This window comes from Pongo abelii, chromosome X (assembly GCF_028885655.2).
Source record: "Pongo abelii isolate AG06213 chromosome X, NHGRI_mPonAbe1-v2.0_pri, whole genome shotgun sequence".
In the NCBI taxonomy this organism is placed as follows: Eukaryota; Metazoa; Chordata; class Mammalia; order Primates; family Hominidae; genus Pongo; species Pongo abelii.
The window spans coordinates 73,542,495-73,552,747 of record NC_072008.2 but is presented as its reverse complement, the minus strand read 5'-3'; the positions used below and the strand labels follow the sequence as shown (position 1 = coordinate 73,552,747).

The window sequence follows — 10,253 nt, the reverse complement described above, 5'->3', positions numbered from 1 at the left end:
GTGATCTCCCAGCCCATACTCACACACAAGGCGCCTCCATTTAGTTTTCCCAAAGGCAAGGGGCTGACTGGGTCCTCTGCTCTACCTCACTCACTTCCAGGGCTAGCCAAGACCCCCAGGTGGCAGCAGTGAAGAAAGGCCAAGGCATGTAGGGACAACTGAACACAGGAGAGAATGGAAGGAGGTGACAGAGCAGCAGGACTGGACAGGCACCTCACTGTTCAGGCCAGGTCGGAGTGCAGACTTGGGTGGTGCAACCTGAACACTTACCGAGACAGGCTTGTGGCAAGGTATGACTGGCCTCGTTTGACCCATGAGGAGGTTGAGGTACCCAGAGAGCAGGGCTTGCCTGCCCAGGCTACTGACAGCACTTCAGGGATGCAAACGTCCAAAGCCTGGACTTTCTCTCTAGCTGCTCTTCGGAGCCTGGGAATTTTATGGCCATATAACATGGTAGAGGAAAGCCCCTTCCTTTGGGGAAGTCAAGATGAGAGGGTCTTTCTAGCCCCCTGGGCTTTGCTGGTCACTGGAGCCAGACCAGAGGCTGCCTTAAGGCACTCCGACCTCTTAGGTTGGCTTACAAGTGGCACAGGGCCCTCTAAGCCTCCTGGGGCTGGGACTTCACTCTTCATTCCAGCTGTTTAGAAGGGGAAGGAATGGCCGCTTAGCCAGGCTCATCTCTCCTTAGGATGCCTGAGGTCATGCTTGTGGCCAGGTCATGAGATGGGGTTTGCAGCTTCTGCCCAAGTTCTGGCTAACTTTCCACCCCTTCTCTGCCCCACCCCCCACCACCATGCCTGGCCACAAATCCCTCTCCAAAGAGAAGAGCTGAGGCCCTCCCCATTCCTCTTGTGGACTCACCCAAGTCCTGCTGCCAGTAAGCTAGGACTCAGCAGAGGGTGGGGTGAATGCTCAATGCTCTGAGCCCTAACACTGAAGCCTCAGTCACAACCCCAGTCCCCAGTCCCTAGCCCATTGTCAGCAAAGACAGCCACACAGTTAAAGTGCATCTCTGGTAATGCTTTATTGATCTGAGGGATCCTGCTGCACCTGGCTCCCTACCTCTCCATTCTCATCTGAAGCGCCCCTCAGGCCTTCCAGACACTTGCCCCCACCAGAGATTATAATACACTCATGAGAATTGATGTATATGTGTGTCTGTGCAAATGCATGTGTATATATATGTGTGTATATATATGTGTGTGTATATATATGTGTATATATATGTGTGTGTATATATATACATACATATATGTGTGTATCTCTATGAACACACACACACATATATGTGTGTGTATATATATATATATATATATAAGCTGTACAGTATTTACAGGTACAAATAAAATAGGCTTGAAAATTACAGTGGTGGTTGGGACCCATCTCATTTCAGTTTACTCAGCAGATAGAAAAATAAAGCACCAGTGGCCTTTGAATGGCATTTGAATTTCCATGTGGGCAAAGATGGCTGGCCGGTGGGACAGAACAGGTTAGGCTTAAGCTCCAGCTGGCTAAGATAGGCCCTTCCATCTGGCTGGCCCAGGGGCCAGGTCTCTGCTTGAGAAAGGGGCTGTTATGTTAGCCCACTACCATAAGCAAAAGGGATGATGACACAGACCCTTGTCTCTTAACCACACTCTGCTTTTGCTTGGCCTGGGCAGTGGCAGTGCATGGCCAAAGGCTACACAGGACCCCATGGGGTGGTAGATAAAGCGTGAAACCCAAGTCAGGGAAAACTGGTTTCATTGGCATCTCGAGACTTGAGAAAGGAAGGTTCTCCACTCTCACATCCCAATCTATGCCAAATCGTCATGTCACATATTAGGGGCCCGTCAGTGCCCACTCTTAACTCAGCCTCATAAAATTCAGCATCGTATTTATACAAATGAAACAGCTCGTGGTGATTGGGGCTGCCCTGCCCTCCGCCCCTGTGCCCATTCACTCCAGTCCAATTCCTCTGAAAAAGACACTTCAGGGCCAGCGTTGGCCCCAAAGGCAGGACCAGAACCTCCTGTCCAACCTCAAAAGCATCCTTGCAGCAAACAAGGCAGCTTGCCCTCTCAGTCTGGCAGAGAGCTGGGATCACACACTGCTGTTGACTTCTTTGCCCCTGCAGGCGGGGAGCTGTGGAGGCTTCAGGCCAAGTGGCGGCCTCACAGGCAGGTGGCTGGTGGCAGCAGTCTTGCTACTCATGCGATTCTCTTCTCTTTTCGGGAGGGTAGAATACAGGGTTGGGGGTGAAGGGGGAATGGAGTTGCCTAAATTCTCTTTTTCTCCCCTCTATGTGCAGAGGAGCTTTAGGAAAGGGGACAGGACAGGCAGCTAGCTGGAGCCACCCGGGCCTGGCTCTGCTCCTGACAGCGGCACCCGGGGGGCTGCCCTGCTCTTATTCCCCCTTGCTCCCTTGGTGCCCAGGGGACCTGGGTGGTGCCACCCAGCTGGGAGCAGCCCAAGGCTCACAGCTTTGTCTCAGGGCCCGCTGCCTGCAGGGTGGGGAAGGAGTCCCGGATCTTTGCCACTTCCATGGCACACAGGTGCCCAAAGACTTTGTTGTACCAGTCAGGAGAGCGGCCTCTAGGGAAGTAGAAGAAACCAGGCATGAGCAATGGGTTTTTCCCCGGAGGCCTCACCAGGGAGAAGGAAGAAAGGACTTGTCCCCAGCCCCAGGGATCAATAGCATGGGGCAGAAAGTAGGGGCAGAGGCAGGGGAGGGGATCAAGGCCAAGGGGGTCGAGGAAGCTGTCCCAGGCCTGGTACCTGAGGTCAGCTCGGCAGATGTGTGTGAGCCGAGAGCGGCCCAAGCCGCAAGGCTCCATGAGGTACTGGGATGTGAGCATGAGGGCCCGCACACCCGACTCTGGCACAGGTTGCTCAGGATCCAGGGACTGGGAGACAAGCAGGCAACCCCCACGAGGCAGGTCAGAGCGCCACATCCTATTGGAGAAGGGACACGTAGGCTCAGATTCCTAGTGCTGGTTTCCACCCCACTTCTCCGGCCCCCCAAGCATAGCAGGGTAGCAGCTGCAGCCCCTCACCGAAGCACCACAAAGTCGCGGCAGGGATGGGGTGCCATGCTGTCGGTGACATAGTGGTACAGCTCCACACCCGGCATCAGGGCTTCCAGCACCTGGGCCCGCAGCAGGTCCTCATCCCAGAGGGCCCGCTCCCGGAGAACACGATGCAGCACCACAGCTGGGGGGGCTGCCACCTCTGTGGACGCCTTCCATAGCCGCAGGGGGTGCCCGTCCGGTGCCTGTGAGCCACAGGAGTGGGGATGGGGGCAGCTGTCAGGGCTGGAGAACTCTGACTCCAGCCCTAAGTCCAGGCCTCAAACTGCAGGGCCTGAGGCTTAATAGGGTAGGCTGCAGAGCTCCTCTGCTAACCCTGGCCAGACTGAGACAGTGTTCCCATGCTCCCTGCCCTCTCTCTCTCTTTTCTGGATGTCTGCTTTTAAGTCTGTTAGACAGCATAAAGAGATGACGGGGCACACATTCTCAGAGGCCTCTCAGGCCCTACCATGATGGGCACAGTGCTTGGAGGTGCAGGAAGATGGTGATTGTCAAGGAGCTCGCCATCTAGCACAGGCAGTAAAACACATGCACAACAAAAGCTGCCACCTACAGAACCTTTAGTATGTACCAGGCACTCACACTCACCCTGATCCTACATGGAAGATTTTGTTATGACCGTTTTTTACACAGGACACTTCAGGCTTGCAATCTTACTCAGAATCCACGTCCAAGAAAGAGCATGACCAGTGCCCAGAGGGGAACAGAGAGAAATCCTCTCCATCCTGGGGCACGACAGAAGGTTCTGAATGGAGGAGGAACACATTCCGTTGTCGCTAAAGGTGACTCGGGAAACGTAATGCTTGGGGTCAGGGCAGTCCAGGCAGCAGGACCGCATAAAGGTGCAAATGCAAGGATTCAGCTGGACTGCGGGGCAGGGAGAGATGGGAATTGAGGCTATCAAAGCAGCATCGTATCTGGAACGGGGCTTTTGGAAGGTCATTCTGGCAGGTGGTTCCTGAGAGTTTCCTTGGTCTCATTTGGTTCTTGATTCCTTAAGGTACTTTCTTGACTCTCTGACATTCTCCAAGGACCAGGCCGAGGCACAGCGAGACTCGGGGGGCAGCTCCTCCCCGGCTCCTTCCTTTGGGTTCCCTGACTCCCCTTGCCTGCACCATGCTCTCCCAGCCCCGTAGCAGCCACCCATGGTATGGCACTCACCTTCCTGCAAGCCAGCTCCGTGTGCTGGGGCCCTGGCACGCTCATCCAGCCCTTGAAGCACTCAGCAGCATCACGCAGCAGGTCCTGGATACTCTCTTCCATGTAGAGGCTCAGGCTTACCCCCGCAGCTTGGGCCTGACGCAGCTCAGCAAGGGCTGGGCCGGGAGGGCTGAGCTCAGCTGCGCTGTAGGAGCCGCACAGCTGCAGCACCATGTCCTGGGGCACCTGAGAGGGCACACACACAATGGGCTGCAGCTCCAGAGAGCAGGAGACCCCATGGGGTCTGTCAGGTTCACGTTAAGGGCAGTGGAGAGGTGCAGCTACCACAGCAAGGTAGATAAGAAACATTGTGGGGGAAGAGTTGGGGGTATAAGCTTGAGGGGTATGTGTCAAATTGGGTCCTATCCCTGACTTGGGGCACCGAGGTCAGGCCTGATGGTTCCCCCAGGTCTGGTAAGTAGGCGCCATGGCCTGGGGTTACTCACCTGGAAAAGTTTCTTGCAGTCACTGATCATGTGCGACAGGCCCTGGGTGGCTGCCATGTTGTCACTCAGGTCCCTAGGGCCTGGCCTGCCAATGAGGCTGCGTTTATTCTTGATCCTAGATGGAGCAGGAGGTGGTGAGAGGAGAGATGGCACAAGGGCACAAGACAAGATGGCAGACAGGCTGCCTTCTAGCTGCTAGGAAGCCACTTTGCCAAACCTGGCCACAAAACAACCTGCTGCCTTTTGGAAGGCCCTGCTCCACAGCATCCCACCAGCCCAGGGCCCCTGAGGAGTCAGGCTCACTCCTTGTGGTGAGGCCGAGACACAGCAGTGCCAGCCATCAAAAGCCAAAAGTCCAGTGGGGCCCAAATTGTCTGGACCCGGCCCGGCCCTGACATGCCATGCACCATTTCACCTGGGAGAGGGGCTATCCTTCTTAGAGACATTGAGGTGAAAGATGGAGGGCGCCAGGCACACTGCCAGGTTGCCTGCTGTCATCTGGTTTTCCTCAGCAGAGGCAATGTCACTTAAGAAGTAGAGCAGGGTCTGTAGCACCTCTCGGTTCTCATCGGGGAGCAGCAAGGTGGCGGCTTGTGCTGCTGCCAACCACTGATCCTTGGGGAGGACTGTGAGGAAGCAATGGAAGAAGAGCCTTCCTTACTTCCCCAGAGGCCTTAGCAGCCAGCCTCCTGCTTCCAAGGGGGCAAAAGGCACAGCAGTCCCAAGGGGAGCGGTGAGAGGGAAGGGAAAAGGTCAGTTCTGTGAGGTCTCTGGGTGCTTGATCTAGCTTTATTACTAACATACAGTGTAACCTTAGGTAGTTCCCCTTTCTTCCCTCAGGGCCTCAGTCTACCCTTCCATATAATGGGTTTGGGGAAGCAGAATGGTCTCTCTGCAAGGGCCTTTCCAACTCCAGATAGTAACTGTTCCAATCAGCTCACAGGTCCAGCTACATTTGCCTGCACCAGGTTTATCTTCCACAAGGCCTGGGATTCAGGGAGGTTGAGAATGGGGCAGGTTGTTGGGTATAGGAGTGGGCGACTCACGCTGGTAGATCTGGAGGAAAGTGGTGGTGAGCTTGCTGGTGAAGATGGGCTCAGGCAGGTCCCGGAAATACTGCTTTAGCAGGTCAGCCACGTCGTAGGCTGACTGGCCCTCGTAGCAGACGTTGTCAGGCGAGGTCTCATTCATTTGACGCAGGCTCTGGATCCTGGACTTGACCCCAGACTTGCGGAAGATGCCTACCTAGTCCATGCAGGGGAGGGAGGGAGCGAGGAAAACATGCGTGAGTAGGAGTCAGACTGTGAGGCCAGTCCGGGACTGGATGTCAGGAGCCTAGGCCACCCCAGAGACTTCAAAGCCTATCAGGCCTCCTGAGGGGCAGGGTAGGAGACAAATGGGAAAACCAAAGAGAAGGATTTTTACACCTTCAGGACAAAAGAGAAAAGATGCTTTTGTGGAGATGAGTAGGAAAAGGTGGATCTAGGCAAATTCAGGCTCCCAGAAGATAAGGGCTACAGAGCCTGGGCCAGAAAGAAGGTAGCACAGAGCTGGGCCTAAGGAGTAGAAAGGAGTTTCATCCTTGCTGGTCCTTGCTGAGAACAGCAAAGGCCTCTGGTGGACCAGCCCAAGTGAGGGGGAAGGCCAGAGCAGTTCCTCTCCCCAGCTCCTCAGCCTTCAGCCCAATGCCCACCACCACCCCACCCCTGCACCATCTCCCCACAGGCTGCCCCGCGAGGGCTCACTTGGTCCAGGCACTGGCTGCGCAAGTAGCGCATGGCTTGCTGAATGCTCTGTGGCAGTGGCTGGCCCGTGCGCTGCACGTGGATGAGGGGTGGCACCCCAAATACGTGCTGTCCCCGGTAATCTGGGGTCTTGTTCCTCCTCATGAACTTGGGCATTGACCTGTTTGGGAGAATGACAAGTGATCAGATAGGGGGAACACAGTTTGGAGACTCTGCCTGCAGTCTCAGAGGATCAGGTGGGGTGAGGAGGGTAAGGCACACACCACTGCCCCAGAGTCAACACTCATTGAGCACCTGCTTTGGGCCCAGCCCCAGGGAGTCACAGAGGAACACAGACAGCTCTCAGTCTGGCCAAGGAGATAACTGTGTCAATAGGCAGTAACAACTCATGTGGCCAGTAGGAGGCCAAGAACTTAGGGGAAGACCCATTGAGGGAGGGGAACTGTACCTAGCGAGTTAGGGAAGGCTTCGGAGAGGACGTGATAACTCAGCAGGCTCTTGAGGGATAGGAAGGCATTGTCCCAGAGGAGAAATGGGGAAAATGCATTCCAGGCAGAGAGCACAGCACAAACAAAGGCAAAGAGGCAGGAAAAAGATCATAGCACGTTCACGGAAGGATGACTGGTCCCACTGGTCTATAAGGTGGGGTTGCTTAGGAGCGGGAGGCTAAAGAGCCAGAAGGATGGAGCCGGACCAGAACAGGAAGGAGTCATGGTGGGAGGGAATCTGGACAATGGGGAGCCAGAGAAAAGTGTTTATCTGGAGAGTGACAACCACAGCTGCATTTTAGGATGATCTCACTAGTTGCAGCATGGAGATTGGGATGGAGAAAATACAGCTGGAGGACCTCAGGTCCTCTGCCCCATACCCAGCCTCACCAAGCCCCTCCAGCCTCCTGGCATATCGCACCGCTCCCCTGGCCTGTGGGCCCTGCCTGCCTGCACCCACCTCCTGGGCTGACCCTGCCTGGGGCCGTGGACCTGAATCAGCAGTTCCCCACCCTCCATGGCCCAGGAGCCACTCACCAGACCCAGCCCTGCTTGTGGGGCACAGTGTACTTCTCCATAAAGGCGGTAAGCCGCAGCAGCGAGCCCTTGTGCAGGAGGTTGATCTGGCCTGCAAACTGCCGGTTGATCTCCAGCGACTCTGAGTTGAGGCTGGGCCGATGGGAGTTCTGGAAGCTATGCCAACGGAGCTTCCTGGTGGGGGGCGGTGAGAGGGGTGGAGAAGCCCAGAGGAGCAGGTTTGGCTAAACCTTAGAAAAGGTGTGGGTTATTGTGGTCCCCTTTTTTCTTCCCAAAGAAAAAATGCAGGGAGCTGGGACTACTTTCTAGTGCTGCTGCTGAGGCTCCAGGGTGGAAAAAGCTTGGACTCAGCTTCTTAGGGGCCAAGAAGTTCTTGGGGAGGGTGGCACAGAGCTCAGGCCCATCTAGTGCCAATAAGCAGTGAAGCCCCCTGCCCATTCCAAGACTACCGTGGAGGGGCTGCTCCAAGAAACCCTGAATGGGCAAAGCTGGGGACCAGAGACCATCTCCTCCAGCATCCTCCCTCACTTTACAGATGAAGAAACTGAGGCCCAAAGGGGAGAGCATCATTTCCTCAAGGCCACAGCACAGGCAGGTTCTGGACCTAACTTTCTGGATTCCCAAGTCCTGTAGTCTCTCTCCTAAGCTGGCTGTGAGGGGATAACGCAGCCCCCAAGCACTTAACCCCGGGCCTCCTGACTGAGAAATCAGCTTCAGAGACAGAGAGAGAACAGGAGACCCTGCGTCCGCCTCATCCCAACTCAAACTCTCACCTGCAGGGTCTGGTAAGTGAGGCCCCAACACCTGAATCACGCCGTTCACGGGGCATTGATGCCTGGAGTCCAGCCAGGGGCCCCGCAGCCTCAGCCTCATTCATGGAGTTCCCACTACTGTCAAGTTCGCTGGAGGAGGCCACAGTGTCAGAAATGGAGTGTCCTTCTTCCACAGACAGGCTAGAGGCAAAGGTGGGTTCCCCGCCTGAATGTGCCTCCTGCTCACTGTCCTGGGCTGGGGCCGGGGCCGGGGCTGGGGCCAGGGCTGGGGCCGGGGCCTCAGCCTCTTCCTGTGCCAATGGCTCAGCCTCAGCTGGAGCCTGAGCCGGAGCCAGGACTGCTGGCTGGACTTCAGCCTGGGCCCAGGCTGGGGACTCTCCATGGGCTGGAACCTCCATCTGGCTGAGAGCCTCAGCTTGGCATTTGACCTCAACTGTTGCTATTTCTACTGATGAAGTGGCCTCCTCCTCTTCCTCATCTCCAGGCCCCAGGTCTGGGTACATGGCCCGAGACCACAGCTCTACTCGTTGCTGTAGCCCCCACACGTGCTGGAGGATGTCGTCTAGGTGAGCATAGCTGCCCCCACTCTCCTCATCATCTTCATCTTCAGCCTCAGCCCCAACCATTACAGGCTCAGCTGGGTACAGCTCAGGCAAGTTGTCATAGGTGCTGGCATGGCTGCCCGTTGAGCCACAGGAGCCCCGGCGCCCCTCACAGCCCCACCGCCTACCTGGCTGCCAGTCTGCCAGGCGGTGTCCGTCCTCAGGACACAGGCTCTCAATGGACAGGGAGCGAGGGAATGTGCCTGGTTTGTGGTCCCCAGGCACATGCACCAGGCAATCACCCCGGTGTGTCCGCTGAGGATGCCGGAACAAGGCCACAGGCCAGGCCTCCCAGGCCTTCTGAGTGTTAGCACCACTGCCACTGGCTGAGGTGGCGGCCCAGTTCTTGGCCCTGTAAAATCCAGCTGAGAGGAAGCCACGACAACTGCGGAAAGATGAGGCTTTGGAGACCTTCTCTGAGGTGGCTGGACTATGCTCGGGCTCTGCTTGCAGGCTGCCACTCTTTTCCTTCCGCCTCAGAGACTCAAGGTGCTTGAGGAAGCTACGGTTACGATGGCGCTTCTTGGCTTTGTCCTGGGGACCCTCCTGGCCCTGGGTGGAGCTGAGGAGGGGCCGGTCACTCGAGCTGGGGGCACAGCCTGGCAAGGGCAAGTCTGCTGGCTCGGGTGGTAGGCTCACGGTGATGACTGGCAGAGAGGTGGCGCTAAGCTCGGTGAGGACGCTCTCACAGCTTGAGGTCACTGGCAGGCCAGGGCTCGGTGGGGCCAACAGATCAGAGGACCCCATAGGAGACCAGCACTTACTTTCCTGCTGGAAGGCCCAGTGGCTACTGATGGTACACTGCTCTTCCTCTTCTGAGTCTTCATTCTGGGAAAGGCACTGCAGGATCAGGTCAGAGAAGCCCAGGCCACAAGTCCTTGCTTGTACTCCACTCTCTGCTTCCAAACTCTTGGGGGACTCTGAGGTGAAGGGCCCTGCTTTCTGGCTGAGAACATGGCCTAGGTGGGGAGAGCTAGCTCTGGGAGTGCCAGAGGAAGCCAGCAGTCATAGACAGAGCCCAGATGTATGGTAATGGTAATGGTCAACTAGTTAATCTAACCCCCCTTCCAATTTTACAGATAGGGAAACAAACCTACAAACCAGAAGCCACTTGCCCAAGGTCAATGACATACATTAAGTCAGTGACAGACCTTCCCAAGCTCTAGGCTGTAGTCTTAGATTAGAATCACAACAGAGCTGGACAGAATTGGAGATTTTCTAGTCCATCTCCTTCTTTGCAAAATGGGGAAACTGAGGCCCAGAAGGGAAGAGGTTTCCCTGAGGTCCCTCAGTAATCAGTGGCAGAGCTGAGACCAGGCCCCATGGGCCTCCTATCTCACAGCCCAGGGCTTTGGTCACTTGGCTGCCCCACCTGACTACAGGCCTCTGGTATA

The 10,253-nt window shown here is 56.1% G+C and overlaps 1 protein-coding gene across 5 annotated transcripts in view; it reads right to left on the bottom strand.

Annotated features, from left to right (window-relative positions):
• Positions 1–788: 788 nt before the first annotated feature.
• STARD8 (StAR related lipid transfer domain containing 8) overlaps positions 789–10,253 on the bottom strand; it is an 84,647-nt gene continuing 75,182 nt past the window's right edge. For 3 of the 5 annotated variants that reach the window (XM_054544676.2, XM_054544677.2, XM_054544678.2), the window contains 10 exons: positions 8,258–9,699; positions 7,485–7,658; positions 6,460–6,619; positions 5,761–5,959; positions 5,130–5,340; positions 4,715–4,829; positions 4,230–4,454; positions 3,036–3,253; positions 2,758–2,934; positions 789–2,574 (listed from right to left, as the gene is read on the bottom strand). In XM_054544676.2, the coding sequence (XP_054400651.1) occupies positions 2,457–2,574; positions 2,758–2,934; positions 3,036–3,253; positions 4,230–4,454; positions 4,715–4,829; positions 5,130–5,340; positions 5,761–5,959; positions 6,460–6,619; positions 7,485–7,658; positions 8,258–9,699 (3,039 nt within the window). In that variant the 3' untranslated portion in view covers positions 789–2,456. The remainder of the gene's footprint in view (positions 2,575–2,757; positions 2,935–3,035; positions 3,254–4,229; positions 4,455–4,714; positions 4,830–5,129; positions 5,341–5,760; positions 5,960–6,459; positions 6,620–7,484; positions 7,659–8,257; positions 9,700–10,253) is intronic. The other 2 variants (XM_024240381.3, XM_054544679.2) reach the window with 1 other exon arrangement.